Source organism: Alnus glutinosa, chromosome 12 (assembly GCF_958979055.1).
Source record: "Alnus glutinosa chromosome 12, dhAlnGlut1.1, whole genome shotgun sequence".
In the NCBI taxonomy this organism is placed as follows: Eukaryota; Viridiplantae; Streptophyta; class Magnoliopsida; order Fagales; family Betulaceae; genus Alnus; species Alnus glutinosa.
The window spans coordinates 14924819-14939112 of NC_084897.1; the positions used below are offsets into that span (position 1 = coordinate 14924819).

General features: G+C 36.4%; 2 protein-coding genes across 2 annotated transcripts in view; one reads left to right on the forward strand and one right to left on the reverse strand.

Annotated features, from left to right (window-relative positions):
- Positions 1–9569, forward strand: part of LOC133851046 (uncharacterized) — a 35992-nt gene extending 26423 nt beyond the window's left edge. The window contains exons 4-7 of the mRNA XM_062287344.1: positions 3746–3829; positions 4184–4291; positions 8336–8605; positions 9247–9569. Coding sequence (XP_062143328.1) covers positions 3746–3829; positions 4184–4291; positions 8336–8605; positions 9247–9324 — 540 coding nt within the window. The 3' untranslated portion in view covers positions 9325–9569. The remainder of the gene's footprint in view (positions 1–3745; positions 3830–4183; positions 4292–8335; positions 8606–9246) is intronic.
- A 1225-nt stretch (positions 9570–10794) lies between these two features.
- Positions 10795–11419, reverse strand: LOC133852580 (violaxanthin de-epoxidase, chloroplastic-like). Its single transcript, XM_062289352.1, has 2 exons — positions 11388–11419; positions 10795–11296 (listed from the first exon to the last, which is right to left on the reverse strand). Exons 1-2 carry the CDS (start codon positions 11417–11419, stop codon positions 10795–10797), a joined length of 534 nt encoding a protein of 177 aa, XP_062145336.1.
- Positions 11420–14294: the final 2875 nt, after the last annotated feature.

Below are 14294 nucleotides of genomic sequence, written 5' to 3' on the forward strand. Positions count from 1 at the left end.
TCCTAAAATTACTTAAACAATAAACAAATTTTTGCGCATCATATTTTCCCTGCTTCCAACAATAAACGAAAAAAGAAAAAGAAAAAAAAAGGCAAAAGTAAGATCATATGAATATATAAATATGTATATATATACATGTAGAGTAAGCAACAAAAAAACCAGTCACAAGCAACAACACAGGATTTAGATAATTATTCAGCTTCAACATAATTGACATTGTAGATTATTTGTGATGAGTATATATTAAGCAAACAATCTATCTGTTTCTCTTTACATTTATTTCTACATTTTCTTAATGATCCTTCACGTGTTTATGACCTTATTCAATTATCAGAAACAGACAATTGAGATTAGTCCGGTTTCGGAAATGCTTAAAGACACCCTAAGGTTGATATGGAATATCATGCTGTGAAGGCTTTTTAACATGAAATAGCACATTGTAGGCTGTCCGTCCTCCCCCTACGTTTTTTTTTTTTTTTTTTTGTTAAATTTTTATGCTTTTAATTTGTTTGTTTGTTTTTATTTTTTTTATTTTCTTTTTGTTTTGTTTTGTTAATAGTGTATATGCTTACATTTTATGGCCAAAACATTTAGTTGTACGTTTGACTCTGTTTCTCTTATCAATCGGTCACCTTTTAGATATGCCTATGCTGCAGGTCGGAAAAACCGGATTGCCTCTGGTATCTACCTCCATGTAAGGGATATGAGTGGATTTTTGGCACAGTAACGCAGGCGGGTGGGTTCTCATATAGCTATCCAACTATCCGTACATATACATGCAAATAGCAATATATGGGTTTGCGGGTGCAGATAATATTCTGTTTGCCCGCATACCCGTATATAATAAAAATGTATATTAATACCAAGGATTTTTCTAGAAACCCTATCTTTAGCCGGATCATTTTGCATTTTCTGACTTAATTTTCTCTTCTTTCCCTCTAGTCTTGATCTAAGAACTTAGATGAAAAGAGTATGTACGTGAAAAAAGTAGAAAATTGCATTTCATCTTCTACCAAGTGAAAAAAGTATGGATATTATTCATCAAAAAAAAAAAAAAAAAAAAGTATAGATATTACATTTTTCAAAGAATAAAAAATCAAAGCAACTATGTATGGTGTAAACAATGAACTCATTCTATTTCAAAATGAAATCTATCTAAGCTTCCTAATCGCAGTGGTGGACCTAGGTTTGTAAAAATGGAGGGGCCAAATTGAAAAGAAAAAAGAATAGAGGAGGCAAAACTAAAATAATTAAAAAATTAAGGGGTAAAATTTTAATTTTTTTTTTCTTTTTTTTTTTTTTGAAAATTTTTTTTTTTAGGAAAAAATTTTGGGGTGGGGGGGGGGGGGGGGGGGGGGGGGGGGGGGGGGGGCAGGGCACCCCTTAGCCTCCATGCAGGACCGCCCCTGCCTAATCGGCAGTGCTTTTCCAAAGAGCTTTTCTACCTCCGTTGCCTCCATCTTTAGCTCGTTTAATATATCCATCTCTTCTTTGCTTAGCTCTCTTGCGAAATTTTGCTCGTCTTCTTGAAGGACTCAAGTAAAAAAAGATTGGACGAGTCAAAGAAGTAACTTGCTGTGAACGTAGTGAAGGTGGGACTCGCTCCTCAATTTGTCTATTTCGATTGCTTATACAAGAAGCAACTTCCTGTGGACGCATTGAAGGTTTTGTGCACTACAAAATAAAAACATTTATTCAATTCGGCAAGCAAGATCACACACCTCTCTGCCTAATTGATTTGCTATAGTAGCTATACCGTTCCATGTCTTACATCCCCCCACACAAGCGGCAGTCGAAGGACCCTGATAGGCCCTCACCAATACCAGAATCCCTTCCTCCTGAATTCAGGAGAAATCTTGATCCGAGTTCATCCAAATCTAATCAAGGAAGAAGCTTTAAGATTTTCTATGCAGGCCGGGCTGCATCCTTATGGTTTGCAGTTGGTTTGGATGACAACAACCAATTTCCATTTTCCGTACATCTCGAGCCGGTTGCCGTGGAGTTTTTTCAGAGAAAATACGGGGGAAAGCCCCTTGCTTTGGCGAACCGAAACTAGTGGTGTGTACCATTTTGCTGCTCTCGTTTTGTCTCTGGAATTGCTGATTAATAATGGGTTTCTCGGTTTTGGTTAGTTGAGAGTGCGCAAGTGGGAGGAAGTTGTATGAGGAAGCCATGGGAGTCTATTGCAGAAAATGTCCTGCCGAACCTGCTTTCCTCTTTTGAGAATTTGCGGAATGAAGTGGTTTGCCAAAAGTTGGAAAGCATCAAGCCAACGCTGGTTGCTAGATTTGGGAAAATTCATTTTCATGGGTAATTGCTTTTTCTGTGAGTTTTTGTTAGTTATTGCTTCATTTGGTTAATCTGCCTTACTTAAATAGCAATGTTTTTTTATTTTTTGGCACCCCATGAAAATTTAGTTCAGAATAAAGAAAATGCAAAACTTCAAGGCGGGAGGGGGGCACTAGTCATACTGGAGAAACATTATGAGGATGACACCAAGAAGTGAGAATAATCCAAGAGCATGAGTATTATGGATCATGGATGTAAAAATTTTGAAAGCGAGATTAAGGCAACAAAATGAGTAGGGTCGATAACTAGGAAGGATTAGGCGAGATGTGATTGGAATGGAAGAAAAACGGAATACATAACACTTAGGAGGTTCGTGTTCAAATGACCCGAGCTATGTTTGGACGAGGCAACTCATTTGAATGAGGAAACTCGTTTGAACACCAATCGAACGTGCCATGTAGGACACCACATCTCAAATAATTTGAAACTAGCTTGAATGAGACACGGTCCATTTGAATGGGGACGTCCTTGCATGTGACTTAGGATTGATAAATTTTGACACGACCCACGAATTCCGACACGACATTAGAGGGTTAGGATTTGACATAAATGAGTCAACCCTCTTGACCCGCTTAATAAACTGGTCAATCATGGGTCAACCCATTGTTGTAGATTGGTGTTGTATGTGTAAGAAGAGTGGAGAGTTTTTGGATTATTTTCTACTCCATTGTAAGATTGTCGGTGCCTTCTAGATAGATATTTTCAATCGTGTTGGGTTAGCTTGGGTTATGCCTAGGAGAGTAGTAGACCTTTTTGCTTGTTGGAGATGGTTGTGTGGTAGCCTCAGAATGCATCAATGTGGAAGATGGTTCCGTCTTGCCTTTTGTAGTGTCTTTGGAGGGAAATAAATGATAGAAGTTTTTAAAACTGCGAGAGAATGGTGGTGAACGAAAGTTTTGCTTTTTCAAAAGTCTTTATCACGAGACAATTGCTTTAGATCTTAATTCGCTTAGTTTTCATGATTCTCTGGATTATTTTTTTAATCTTCTCTTTCTAGCTTGGTGTATCTCTTGTATACTTCTGTAGTTAGGTTGCGCCTTTCGCGCTTTTCAATGATATTTTGCAAACTTATAAAAAAAAGCAATAATTACCTAGATATTTGTCATGCAGAGGCCCTTCAATCAGCCAGGAAACTACCGCAATGGATTTGGCTGCAGAAACCACGTTGAGAAAATTGAAAAGATCATTTTACACAAGTGTTCCTAATTCATTCGTGGAAAACATCATGGGGGAAGTTGGCAGAAAGATTGAAGTTGATTTTGCAGAAGAGAGATTTATACCTTGTAAAGGTATTTCTTGCTATATACCTCTGCTTATTAGGTTCAGATTCACGCTGTTTACTCTTTTGATTCAGTTGGCTACTGACTACCTCAATTTATTTTCTCATGTTGTATAGTTGTCTGATGCCACACAACCGGATTCAACTCTTTCTTGCAAATGTAGTGTGATGAAAGAACATAAAAAGCTTCAGCTTTATAAGGCAAGTTTCAGCTTAAAATCAATGCACATAGTTGTATTAGGTTAGAGAGCTGATGATTTGTTAGCTTTCCTGTTTTGTTAATTCTATGTTAAAAATACCTCAATGTACTGTAAAGAGCATAATAGGAATGACTGTTGACTAGGTTTAGCTTCCTAAATTGCTGCCCTTTTAAGCCAAGTGGATTTCTCTTCCCTTGAAAGGTGGATATTTTGTAAGGTTCTCCTAATGTTTGGCTAAAAAGAAAAAGCGTCTCAGACTTTATTTTCTCCCCTGTATCTTGTCTGTTTTACTATTTCCTTCCAATTGTTTATAACGATTGTTTGGAGGCTTATGTTGAAATTGTCATCACTGTAGGTTAAACTAGACCCGGTGCGTTACATGGTTGTGGACACATCGTGCCTTGATAAAAGTTTAGACCTAAGGCTGATGCTATACACCAAGGGCGTCTTAACAGCTCTCACTGTAAGTTGCTTTGTTACAGTTGCTGTCATATCTCGCATTTTACATTACTTCATAAAAATTGGTCATGTTCATCCCCATTTTTTTTTTTTTTAATAAGTAATCATGTTCATCCCCATATCTGCTCATATCAATAGGTATTAAAAAAATTACAAAAGGGTGGAATCTTTACGCTAGAGCTTTTATTAATCTGAATCCTTTTCTGGAAAAGAAAAAAAAGGTGATATAATCTTCAATTGTTAAACATATGTATGTGTTTATGTCACTTCAGGCAGGTAAATGTGGCAGTATCCACCCAAATTTCTAACAAAAAGTTTCCTCTAGATGAACATAGAAATTGTTATATGCAAATAGGATAAGGTTTCTTTGAATCAAGTTTTAGTTGCAATCACAAAGACTAGAAAATGAAAACCCGGGAAAAATTATGTGTGAGTTTACACATGTGAGTGTAAAAAGATTGAGTCTCACATTGGAAAAATGTAACTAGTTTGAGTGATTGATATAGCAGTTTTGTGCTCAAAGCCATAGGCTTAATCTTTTGAGTTGAGTGGTGTCTCAACATGCTTATGGGCTTACTAAAAGACTCCTCAAATGGTATCAATCTTCTTAACAAGTGGTATAAGAGCTGATGGTGGTGGAGTGGTGCAAGCACAAACAAAGGTCCTTGGTGTAGGGACAAATGTGTAAGGTGCAAGTATGGACGAGGGTCCTCGAGTAAGAGGCAAAGGTTCATGGCATGGGCTTGTACAAGGGTTCCTGGTGTAAGGACAAATGTGCAAAGTGTGAGTATGGACGGGGGGGTCTTTGGAGTAAGGGGCAAAGGGTCATGGCATAGGCACAAACAAGAGTCCTTGGAGTAGGGCCACAAGTGATCTTGAAGAGGGCCCATAAGATTGAGAACAAGCTTCCGTTTAAGGGGGAGTGTGGCAATGTGGTGATGGACTCACATGTGAAGGGGAGATTGTTAAGTTTACATGTGAGTGTAAAAAGATTTGAGCCTCACATTGGAAAATTGTAACAAGTTTGAGTGATTAATATAGTATAGTTGAGCCCAAATATATAGGAGTGTTAAAGTATTGATTAAATGATTAAATTTACCTATTCCTATATGCTCAAGCTTTTAGAATAAGTGGTGATTTAACAATCACATGTATTGCCTTTGAGCAATTTGAGTGTCGGATGACAAAAAAATAAAATAAAATGGTGGAATATATAATTTATGTGATGAAATAACTAGACAAAATAATTCTTTTAATTTCTTGATATATCAAAAACACATGTTAAAAAAGAAAAGAAAAGAAAAGAAAAGAGAACATATTAGTGAAAACAAATAGAGACGAGTTGTGAGGATGCCGCCCTTTTTTATTGGAGGCAAAGCAAACCTTGCCTGATCATCCCAGTTTTTTTGGGGGGTGAAAATAGCATAGTAAGAGCAAGAGAACCTATCGAAACAATCTAGTATGAGAGCGGCAAGCTATGAGAACCCAACCTCGCTAAATGATTTTGATATTTTTAAACATTTGTTGGATACTATTGTCCAAAGAACGTTGAATCACTGTGTGTTCTTATATTTGAAATAAATTGTTTATGAGGAAAATACACTTAATTCGAATTGACACCTTTTTCTCACTTACCCCTCTGTAACTATCGCTCATGACACAACCCCCTCTAATTACCATTTAGATGCAAAAATCCCCCTCCATTAGTTTGAGGGCATTAAATCCAACGGAAAAAAATAAGCACGTGATGCATGTTTCAATTTTTAACATGAAATGACGAAAATTCTGAGTGTAGATAGTAAATTTACTTAATTACCCTCCAAGTTAAGAAATGCAAAATAAAAATTAAAAAACAAAAAAAGGGGTAGTATCTTGAGGTTTGTTCATTTGACCCGTAGCCGGAGACTAGTGCAAAACCTGTCTACGTACACTTCATCGAGTTCCGAACCCGCTTGTTCTGAGCCCACCACCTCGTGTCGTATCTAAAGTCGTTTGTCCACGTGTTGCCAGTGTCGTAGCAATCGTCACCCGTGTGATCGGGCTTTCGAACAAGTTCGGACCTGTCTCTAGCTCCTCTAGAAAAACTTCGGTACCAGTCGCTCTTCGGCGTGTGAGCACGGTCGCATGGTCGACCGTCCTCCACAACCTATCCCTTGATTCTAGATTGTCACAATTCAGCTGAAATGAGATTTTGTCGGGAGATTAGATTTCCGCAAGAAAATGAAAATGAGATTCAAGCTGTGGCCTAAGTTTGTGGTTTCAAGTTGATCTAAGAAAAGAAAGAGAAACACATAGAATTAAGGTGGTTCGGTCTATGACCTACGTCCACATGTCAAAGCCTTTTCTTGGCTATATATTTTCTTGATTTATTTGATTGTATATAAGACTTTATTTATAGAGAAAGAGTCTGAACATTATAAGTCTCTTCTACTTCAACATTAACCACAATAAATCTAATTTATCGTCTTATAACTCTTGTCTCTTGAGTGCTTGTAATTTGTCTCTTGAATGTTTATAACTCTTGTCTCAATACGCCCCCACAAACCCAATTGTAGATCACGGACGTTGAGGTTTGATCTTGAACATCAAAGGGCTAGAAAAAAAATGGCTACTATGGCCTGAATTGGAACATCGGTTTCTATGACTGGAACTTGGACTTCGGTGACTCTGGCCGGAATTTGGACATCTGCAACTTTGGCCGGAAGCGGCTACTACGACCGGAATTGAGCCAACTACGGGCATGAAACATCTTTGGGCATTTTTTTTTTTTTTAACAAGAGAGAATTGGGTGGTGGTATGTGCTAGTAGAAAAAACAATGGTAGTGTGGCATGTTATCTTGACAAAGAGAAAGACTCATGTAGGTGTGTGAAGAGAAATAGCTCGTGCACAGGATGAAAAAACTGAAGAAATTTTTTTTTGGCACAAGATGGATATTTGTGGGCATTTTGATTTTGGTTATGATTGAAGATGCAAAAGGATGAGTGAACAAAAAAAGAAAGAAAGAAGAATTGGCACATGATTGAATATTGACGTTAGCCTATAGCTCTGATACCATGTAAGAAAAGATAATCTAGGGAAGAGTCGAGAATAAGAAAGAGATGCACATAGAATTAAGGTGGTTCGGTCTATGACCTACGTCCACACGTTAAAGCCTTTTTTTGGCCACATCTTTCTTTGATTTATTTGATTGTATACAAGACTTTATCTATAGAGGAAAAGTTTGAACGTTAAAAATCTCTTCTACTTCTACATTAACAACAATAAATCTAATTTTTCGTCTTGTAACTCTTGTCTCTTGAGTGCTTGTAACTTATCTCTTAAATGCTTATAACTTTTGTCTCTTGAGTTCTTGTAACTCTTATCTTAATAGAAAGATAATGCATTTACCTTGAGATTCTTTTGATGGGATTTCGAGAGCCTTTTTGTCATTTTAGGTAAAAAATTAGCACGTGTATGGCATGTGTTACAAATTTCACCCCTTTTAATGCGCTCGGCTAACAGAAGGGTACTTTTGCTAACAATTGATAGTTGGAGGGGGTTATGTGTCATGAGTGTAAGTTCGGAAGGGCAAGTGAGAAAGAAGTCTTCTAGTGTACTAGGTTAGCGCCCCTCTGTACTTTTAATGAATTTGAATTACTGAAAAAAAGAAAAGAAAAAAAGAAAGTTGAGTGTCAGTTTGTGGGGTGTGTGCATGTCGATGCCTATATATCAGAAAAGAAATGAAATGCACGTGTATGAAAAGCATTTTTATGTTTAGATTTTAGTTTGATGGGGTTGTTGAAGTAAGTTTTATGTGTACTTATTGACTGAAAAAACGGATTCAAATTTTGATTTATTCCCTCAACAGTTTTAATAGGAAAGATTAATTTTAATCTTCATTTGCTATGAAGCAACCTGACCAAAAAAGAACAAGAAAAAAAAAAAATTGAAAACAGGGGTGGGACTAATCCGCTTAACCATTCAAGATTTCAAGGTAGTTTTATTGTGCTATTTCTTATACCTGAGACTTAACATTCATGATCAAACTAATTTCATTTGTTTTTCCAGGATGAAGAGATGGAAAGCATTAGAAATCTGATTCATTCTGCAGTTTTAGATCCAGATGTGAAGGGTGGGTTGAGATGGCCCCTGGGTTTTGCGTCTTCTGGAAATAGATTTTCTGTGGTTGGGGTTTGGCACACAATAGCTAAAGCCTATAAAAGTCCATCAATGAGGCTGAAGGTGAGACATGGTGATCAATTTGATTTTAGAACTTCAACTGGGGAAGCTTCAAGGGATATAGGTTTGAAAGTTAAAAACATCGTCTCATTATTACAGGTAGTAATGTCTGTCTCTGCTTGCTTCTTAAGTGGATAATTTCTGCACTCTACTGTTGTGTTTTCTTGTTTTATTAATACCTAAATGTCTCTTTCACTAACTTCATTTAAATAGATATATATCTGTATTAGTAACTCTTAGATTTCTGCAATAGGCTCAAATTTTGCTTCATCTTTGCAGAATTTTTGAATTACTTGAATTTCCAAAGTTACAAGATGTCCTATAATTACTTTTGCTGCGCATCATATTTTCCCTGCTTCCAACAATTAAAAAAAAAGGAGGATTCCCCATCCAAATTTGTACTTAAACAGTCAAATTTGTTTGCTGAACGTGTCAATTGTTCTATATATATATATATATATTCATATGATCTTGCTTTTGAAAGTGTTGGTTTTATTTGGGGTCTGAAGTTGTAGACTGGTTTTAAATATATATATATATACATGTAGAGTAAGCAACAAAAAACCAGTCATGAGCAACAACACAGGATTTAGATAATTATTCAGCTTCAACATAATTGACATTGTAGATTATTTGTGATGAGTATATATTAAGCAAACAATCTATCTGTTTCTCTTTACATTTATTTCTATATTTTCTCAATGATCCTTCACGTGTTTATGACCTTATTCAATTATCAGGAAGAGACAATTGAGATTAGGTCAGTTTCGGAGATGCTTAAAGACATGCTAAGGTTGATATGGGATCTCATGTTGTGAAGGCTTTTTAACATGAAATAGCACGTTGCAGGCTGCCCGTCATCTCCCTATGTTTTTACGGATTTTTTTTTTTTTTTTTAAATTTTTAATTTTGTGTGTGTGTGTGTGTGTGTGTGTGTTTTTTTTTTGTTTTTGTGTGTTTTTTCTTTTTCCGGTATGTTAATAGTGTATATGCTTACATTTTATGGCCAAAACATTTAGCTGTACATTTGACTCTGTTTCTCTTATCGATCGGTCACTTTTTAGATATGTCTATGCAGCAATAAAAACTAGTCTGCCTTTGGTATCCGCCTACATGTAAGGGATACGAGTGGATTTTTGGCATAGTAACGCAGGTAGGGGTGTGCACGGGGCGGGGTGGGGCGGGGCGGATTTATGTCCTTTTTGCTCCCGCACCGCACCCCTGCGGGTGCAAGAAATCATACCCGTGGCCCGCACAAAATGTGCTGCATCCGTGTGGGGCGGGGGTGGTGTAGGGCTGTGCAGGTTGGACGGGTTTAGATCTAGAGCAAATGTAAGAAGACATGTTATGGGGAAGAAAAAAACCTTTGAAAGAAAAAGAGAAGCCAATGCACAACAATATTTATCTAAACAGTAAGCACCTCAAGATAATTTACCCAATTAGGCTTCAGAGAAGTAGTTCATCGTTATCCCTATCATCCTTGTCTTTGTTTTTGTCACAGAACTCAATAGACTCTTCTGCTACAGACTTTACCATCTCACTGGATCTGAAGATTTCTTTAGCAAATGTTAGGATACTAGTATTGGGGATTTGATCAGGAGGTGCAACTTGATTACAAAGAATAGTGGTAAGTTTTGGTGTTGTGCGGCGCTAGGGTTAGAAAAGATGAAAAATAGAAGAAGACTCTAGAAAGTAGAAAAGATGAAAATGAGAACCTGTGCGGCGCTATAGGGGTTTTTTTAAACTTTTTTTTCCTCTTTTTTTTTTTTTTGTGAGGCGGGGCGGGTCCCCGGGGTTTTTTAAAACCCCAATCCCCCCCCCCCCCCCCCCCCGGCGCACGGGTTGGGCAAAATCCAAACCGTACTCGCCAAAAAACACCTAAAAATTATGTTTTGGGGGGCGGAGCGGGTGGGTTCCCATATAGCTATCCGTACATATACATGCACATAGCAATATATGGGTATGCGGGTGCGGATAATATTCTGTCCGCCCGCATACCCATGTATAATGAAAATGTATATTAATACCAATAATTTTTCTAGAAACCCTATCTTTAGCCAAATTATTTCGCATTCTCTAACTTAATGTTCTCTTCTTTGTCCCGGTTCTTGATCTGAGAACTTAGATGAAAAAAGTATGTATGTGAAAAAAGTAGAAAATTGCATTTCATCTTCTACCAAGTGAAAGAAGTATGGATGCAAGATCAGGATTACATTTTTCAAAGAATAAAAAATGAAAGCAACTATGTATGGTGTAAACAAAGAACTCATTCTATTTCAAAATGAAATCTATCTAAGCTTCCTACTCGGCAGTGCTTTTCCAAAGAGCTTTTCTACCTGCGTTGCCTCCATCTTTAGCTCGTTTAATATATCCATCTCTTCTTTGCTTAGCTCTCTTGTGAAATTTTTCTCATCTTCTTGAAGCACTCTAAATCCTTCTGCTAACCTCTCCAACGAGGTCCTTTCAATCTTTCCAACCTTCTCAACTTCCCCTTCTATCTCTTCAACTTCCTTTATAATGGTCCTCTCCCCTTCCTCTACTGTCTTCCCAAGCCTCTCTACAATGCTAGACTCCGGACCGCAAGTATTATCCGTTTTTATGAACGTGTTGAAGTCACATCCTACGCTCTTAGCTGCTCTTTCAAGTTCAGGAACAATGCTTTCCGGCAAAACCGCACTTCTTGTGTACGCAAAAGCACCGCCATAGCCATCCCATGCATCATTTCTGCCTCGGTAATATACAAATATGTAGTCATCTTGCTTATTCTCTACTTTGGATGATAGAATATACCTGCACAAGTCTTTAGTGATGCTAGTAAGGTTTTTAGTTGAATGAATGGTCAAATGATATTAGAACATAAATACTAGCAGAATCAAAATACTTCCTTGCATTAACAGATTTATGGAACAACATGATTTAAAATTAAATAGACGTTGTTTGTGTGTCTATATCAGGAAGGAAGCTGTTGGCTATAAAGAGATACAAAGTTGGCCCTGTTCTTCTGTTCATATGACATATACTTGGTTCATACGACATGAATAATGAAAATCTTTATTCACAGTCAGAGATCATAACACCATCGATATGCAAACGATTGAGTATATGTAATTTGTTCTACTTATGGATCAGTACTAATCAGGCAGTTCGAAAGAAAAAAAAACTCAATGAAATTTATGTCCATTGTGCATATATCTGAAGTCTAATATATTACATACAGAGAGACAGGAAACCAAGCATATGTTCCACATTACAAGGAAATAATTTGAAGAATGAGTGCTATTAGGCTAGTGGTTGCGAAAAAAAGAGTAAATTCTAGTGTTAACAGCATTTGAGTCTCTTTTAGCCATTAGTTTTGCCAATAGGTATTAAGTAACTTGAACAGAGTTGTGCGACATTTCTAATCTGGCGTGGAACACATCATCTTCCACAAACAGAAGCTAAATTTTGCTGTGGCATGTAATAAAAATGAGTATGCTTACAAATCAAAGGCTTTATGTTGTTTTCCCAAAACAGATATGAGTAATTTTAATACTCGCAAGAGCACGGATCGTATGTAGCATAGTGCATGCAAATGCGAGATCGTATCCACATGGAAGTGTATATAAAGAAAAGAAAATCAATTTCTATTTAAATTAATTTTATTTTAACCTAGAGCCAAATATTTGAAAGATTTGTCAAGCAAAATAATAAACACAAATGAAACAATTTATAAAAACACTAAGGTATCGGAATTCACCAAATCAAATCAAATCAAACACCATACTCTTGTATTTTATTCATAAATTCAATTCAATAAACTCGATATTCAAATTCTTGAGTAACAAAACATGAAAATATTTGAAGAATTCAACTCAACAAATCACAACGATTATCTCTTTTTAATCGAAATCATCTATTGTATCTGGAAATCACAATAGATACCTCAATCTCAAAGAAATCAATTGATGTATCCATCGATTGAAGTACAACAAACATCAAATAAAAATCATCAATCTAAAGAATACGAGTCAATAAATTGACATGGAATTTGAATATATATATATATATATATATATATATATATATATATATATATATATATATATATATATATAAGAACATTGAATCTATGAATATCATGACAAGAGTATAGGTATTATTACTGATGAGATTTCATCCTCAACCTTAGTTGAGGATTTTAGCCTCTCATGATTAAAAACACCAACAACTCTTGAAATGAAATCATGAAATAATAAAAGCGAAGAAGAAAAAAAGAACATAAATTTAATAAAAGAAAACAATGGGAAAAAAAAGAAAGAACTAAAATTAAATAACAATAAACAAAAAGTAAGCAACAAATAAAATTGAAAAGAAAGAAGAACGACTGAAAATTAAATAACTTTAAATTAAATAGCAAGAAAATAAAGAAGAATTGAAAATTGAATAACTTTAAATTAAAAGAAAAGTAACAACTTACAAAAGAAAAGAGAAGAGCTAAGACAAGTGCTCTGAAGAGAAAAGTTGATATGTACAATGTACATGATGCTCTAAGTGGTGCCTATCATGAGATATTTATAGCAGAAGATTAGGTTAAGCCCAACTTTTACAAAATGTCACCTCTACCCCTCTAAAACCTAATAGGAGAAAAGAACGCTAGGGTTTAAGCCAACTTTTACAAAATGATGTCTCTATCCCTCGAAAACCCTAATAGGATTGTCAGCAGTCGTTAGAGCATTGAAATTCGCGCATGCCATGTCAGCCTTGATTGTCGCTCGATCGACTATTTTTGTCGATCGATTGACAATGTGCTCGATCGACTATCTTGGTTGTTCGATCGACATCGTGCTTGAGCCCTTGTGCGTCTTCCAAGTGCTTGATTCTCCAAAGATGCTGCCACGTCAGCCCTAACACCCGTGCTTTGAATGGCTCTAACGACTTCTTAACCTGTTTCTTTGCAAGTCCCACAGAAAATATTGCATTTTATCTCAAAGTCTTGCAAAACACTAAAACACTAAAACTAACCAAGAAATCAGAAAATAACAAAGTTAAAAGTTTAACAAATGCAAATTAAGGGGTCAAAATATACAATATTTGTCACTCATCAGATGACACCAAGAAGTGAGAATAATCCAAGAGCATGAGTATTATGGATCATGGATGTAACACCTCGCCCGAGCGCATGGAAATAGTAAATAAATTAAAATATTTTAACAATTTTGAAAGCGAGATTAAGGCAAGAAAATGAGTAGGGTCGATAACTAAGGAAGGATTAGGCGAGATATGATTGGAATGGAAGAAAAACGGAATACATAACACTTAGGAGGTTTGTGTTCAAACGACTCGAGCCGTGTTTGGACGAGGAAACTCATTCGAATGAAGAAACTCGTTTGAACACCAATCGAACGTGCCATGTAGGACACCGCATCTCAAATAATTTGAAACTAGTTTGAATGAGACACGGTCCATTCGAACGGGGACATCCTTGCATGTGACTTAGGATTGACAAATTTTGACACGACCCGCGAATTCCGACACGACATAGAGGGTTAGGATTTGGCATAAATGAGTCAACCCTCTTGACCTGCTTAATAAACGGGCCAATCATGGGTCATCCCATTTGTTGTAGACTGGTGTTGCATGTGTAAGAAGAGTGGAGAGTTTTTGGATTATTTTCTACCCCATTGTAAGATTGTCAGTGCCTTCTAGATTGATATTTTCAATTGTGTTGAGTTAGCTTGGGTTATGCCTAGGAGAGTAGTATGCCTTTTTGCTTGTTGGAGATGGTTGTGCGGTAGCCTCAAAGTGCATC

Bases quoted from the DNA above. Each gene is read 5' to 3' on its own strand.
- LOC133852580 (XM_062289352.1), bottom strand. From the start codon at position 11,419: ATGTTGTTCCATAAATCTGTTAATGCAAGGAA. The intron at 11,297-11,387 runs GTATTTTGATTC...AGACTTGTGCAG, and splicing joins AAATCTGTTAATGCAAGGAA to GTATATTCTATCATCCAAAG.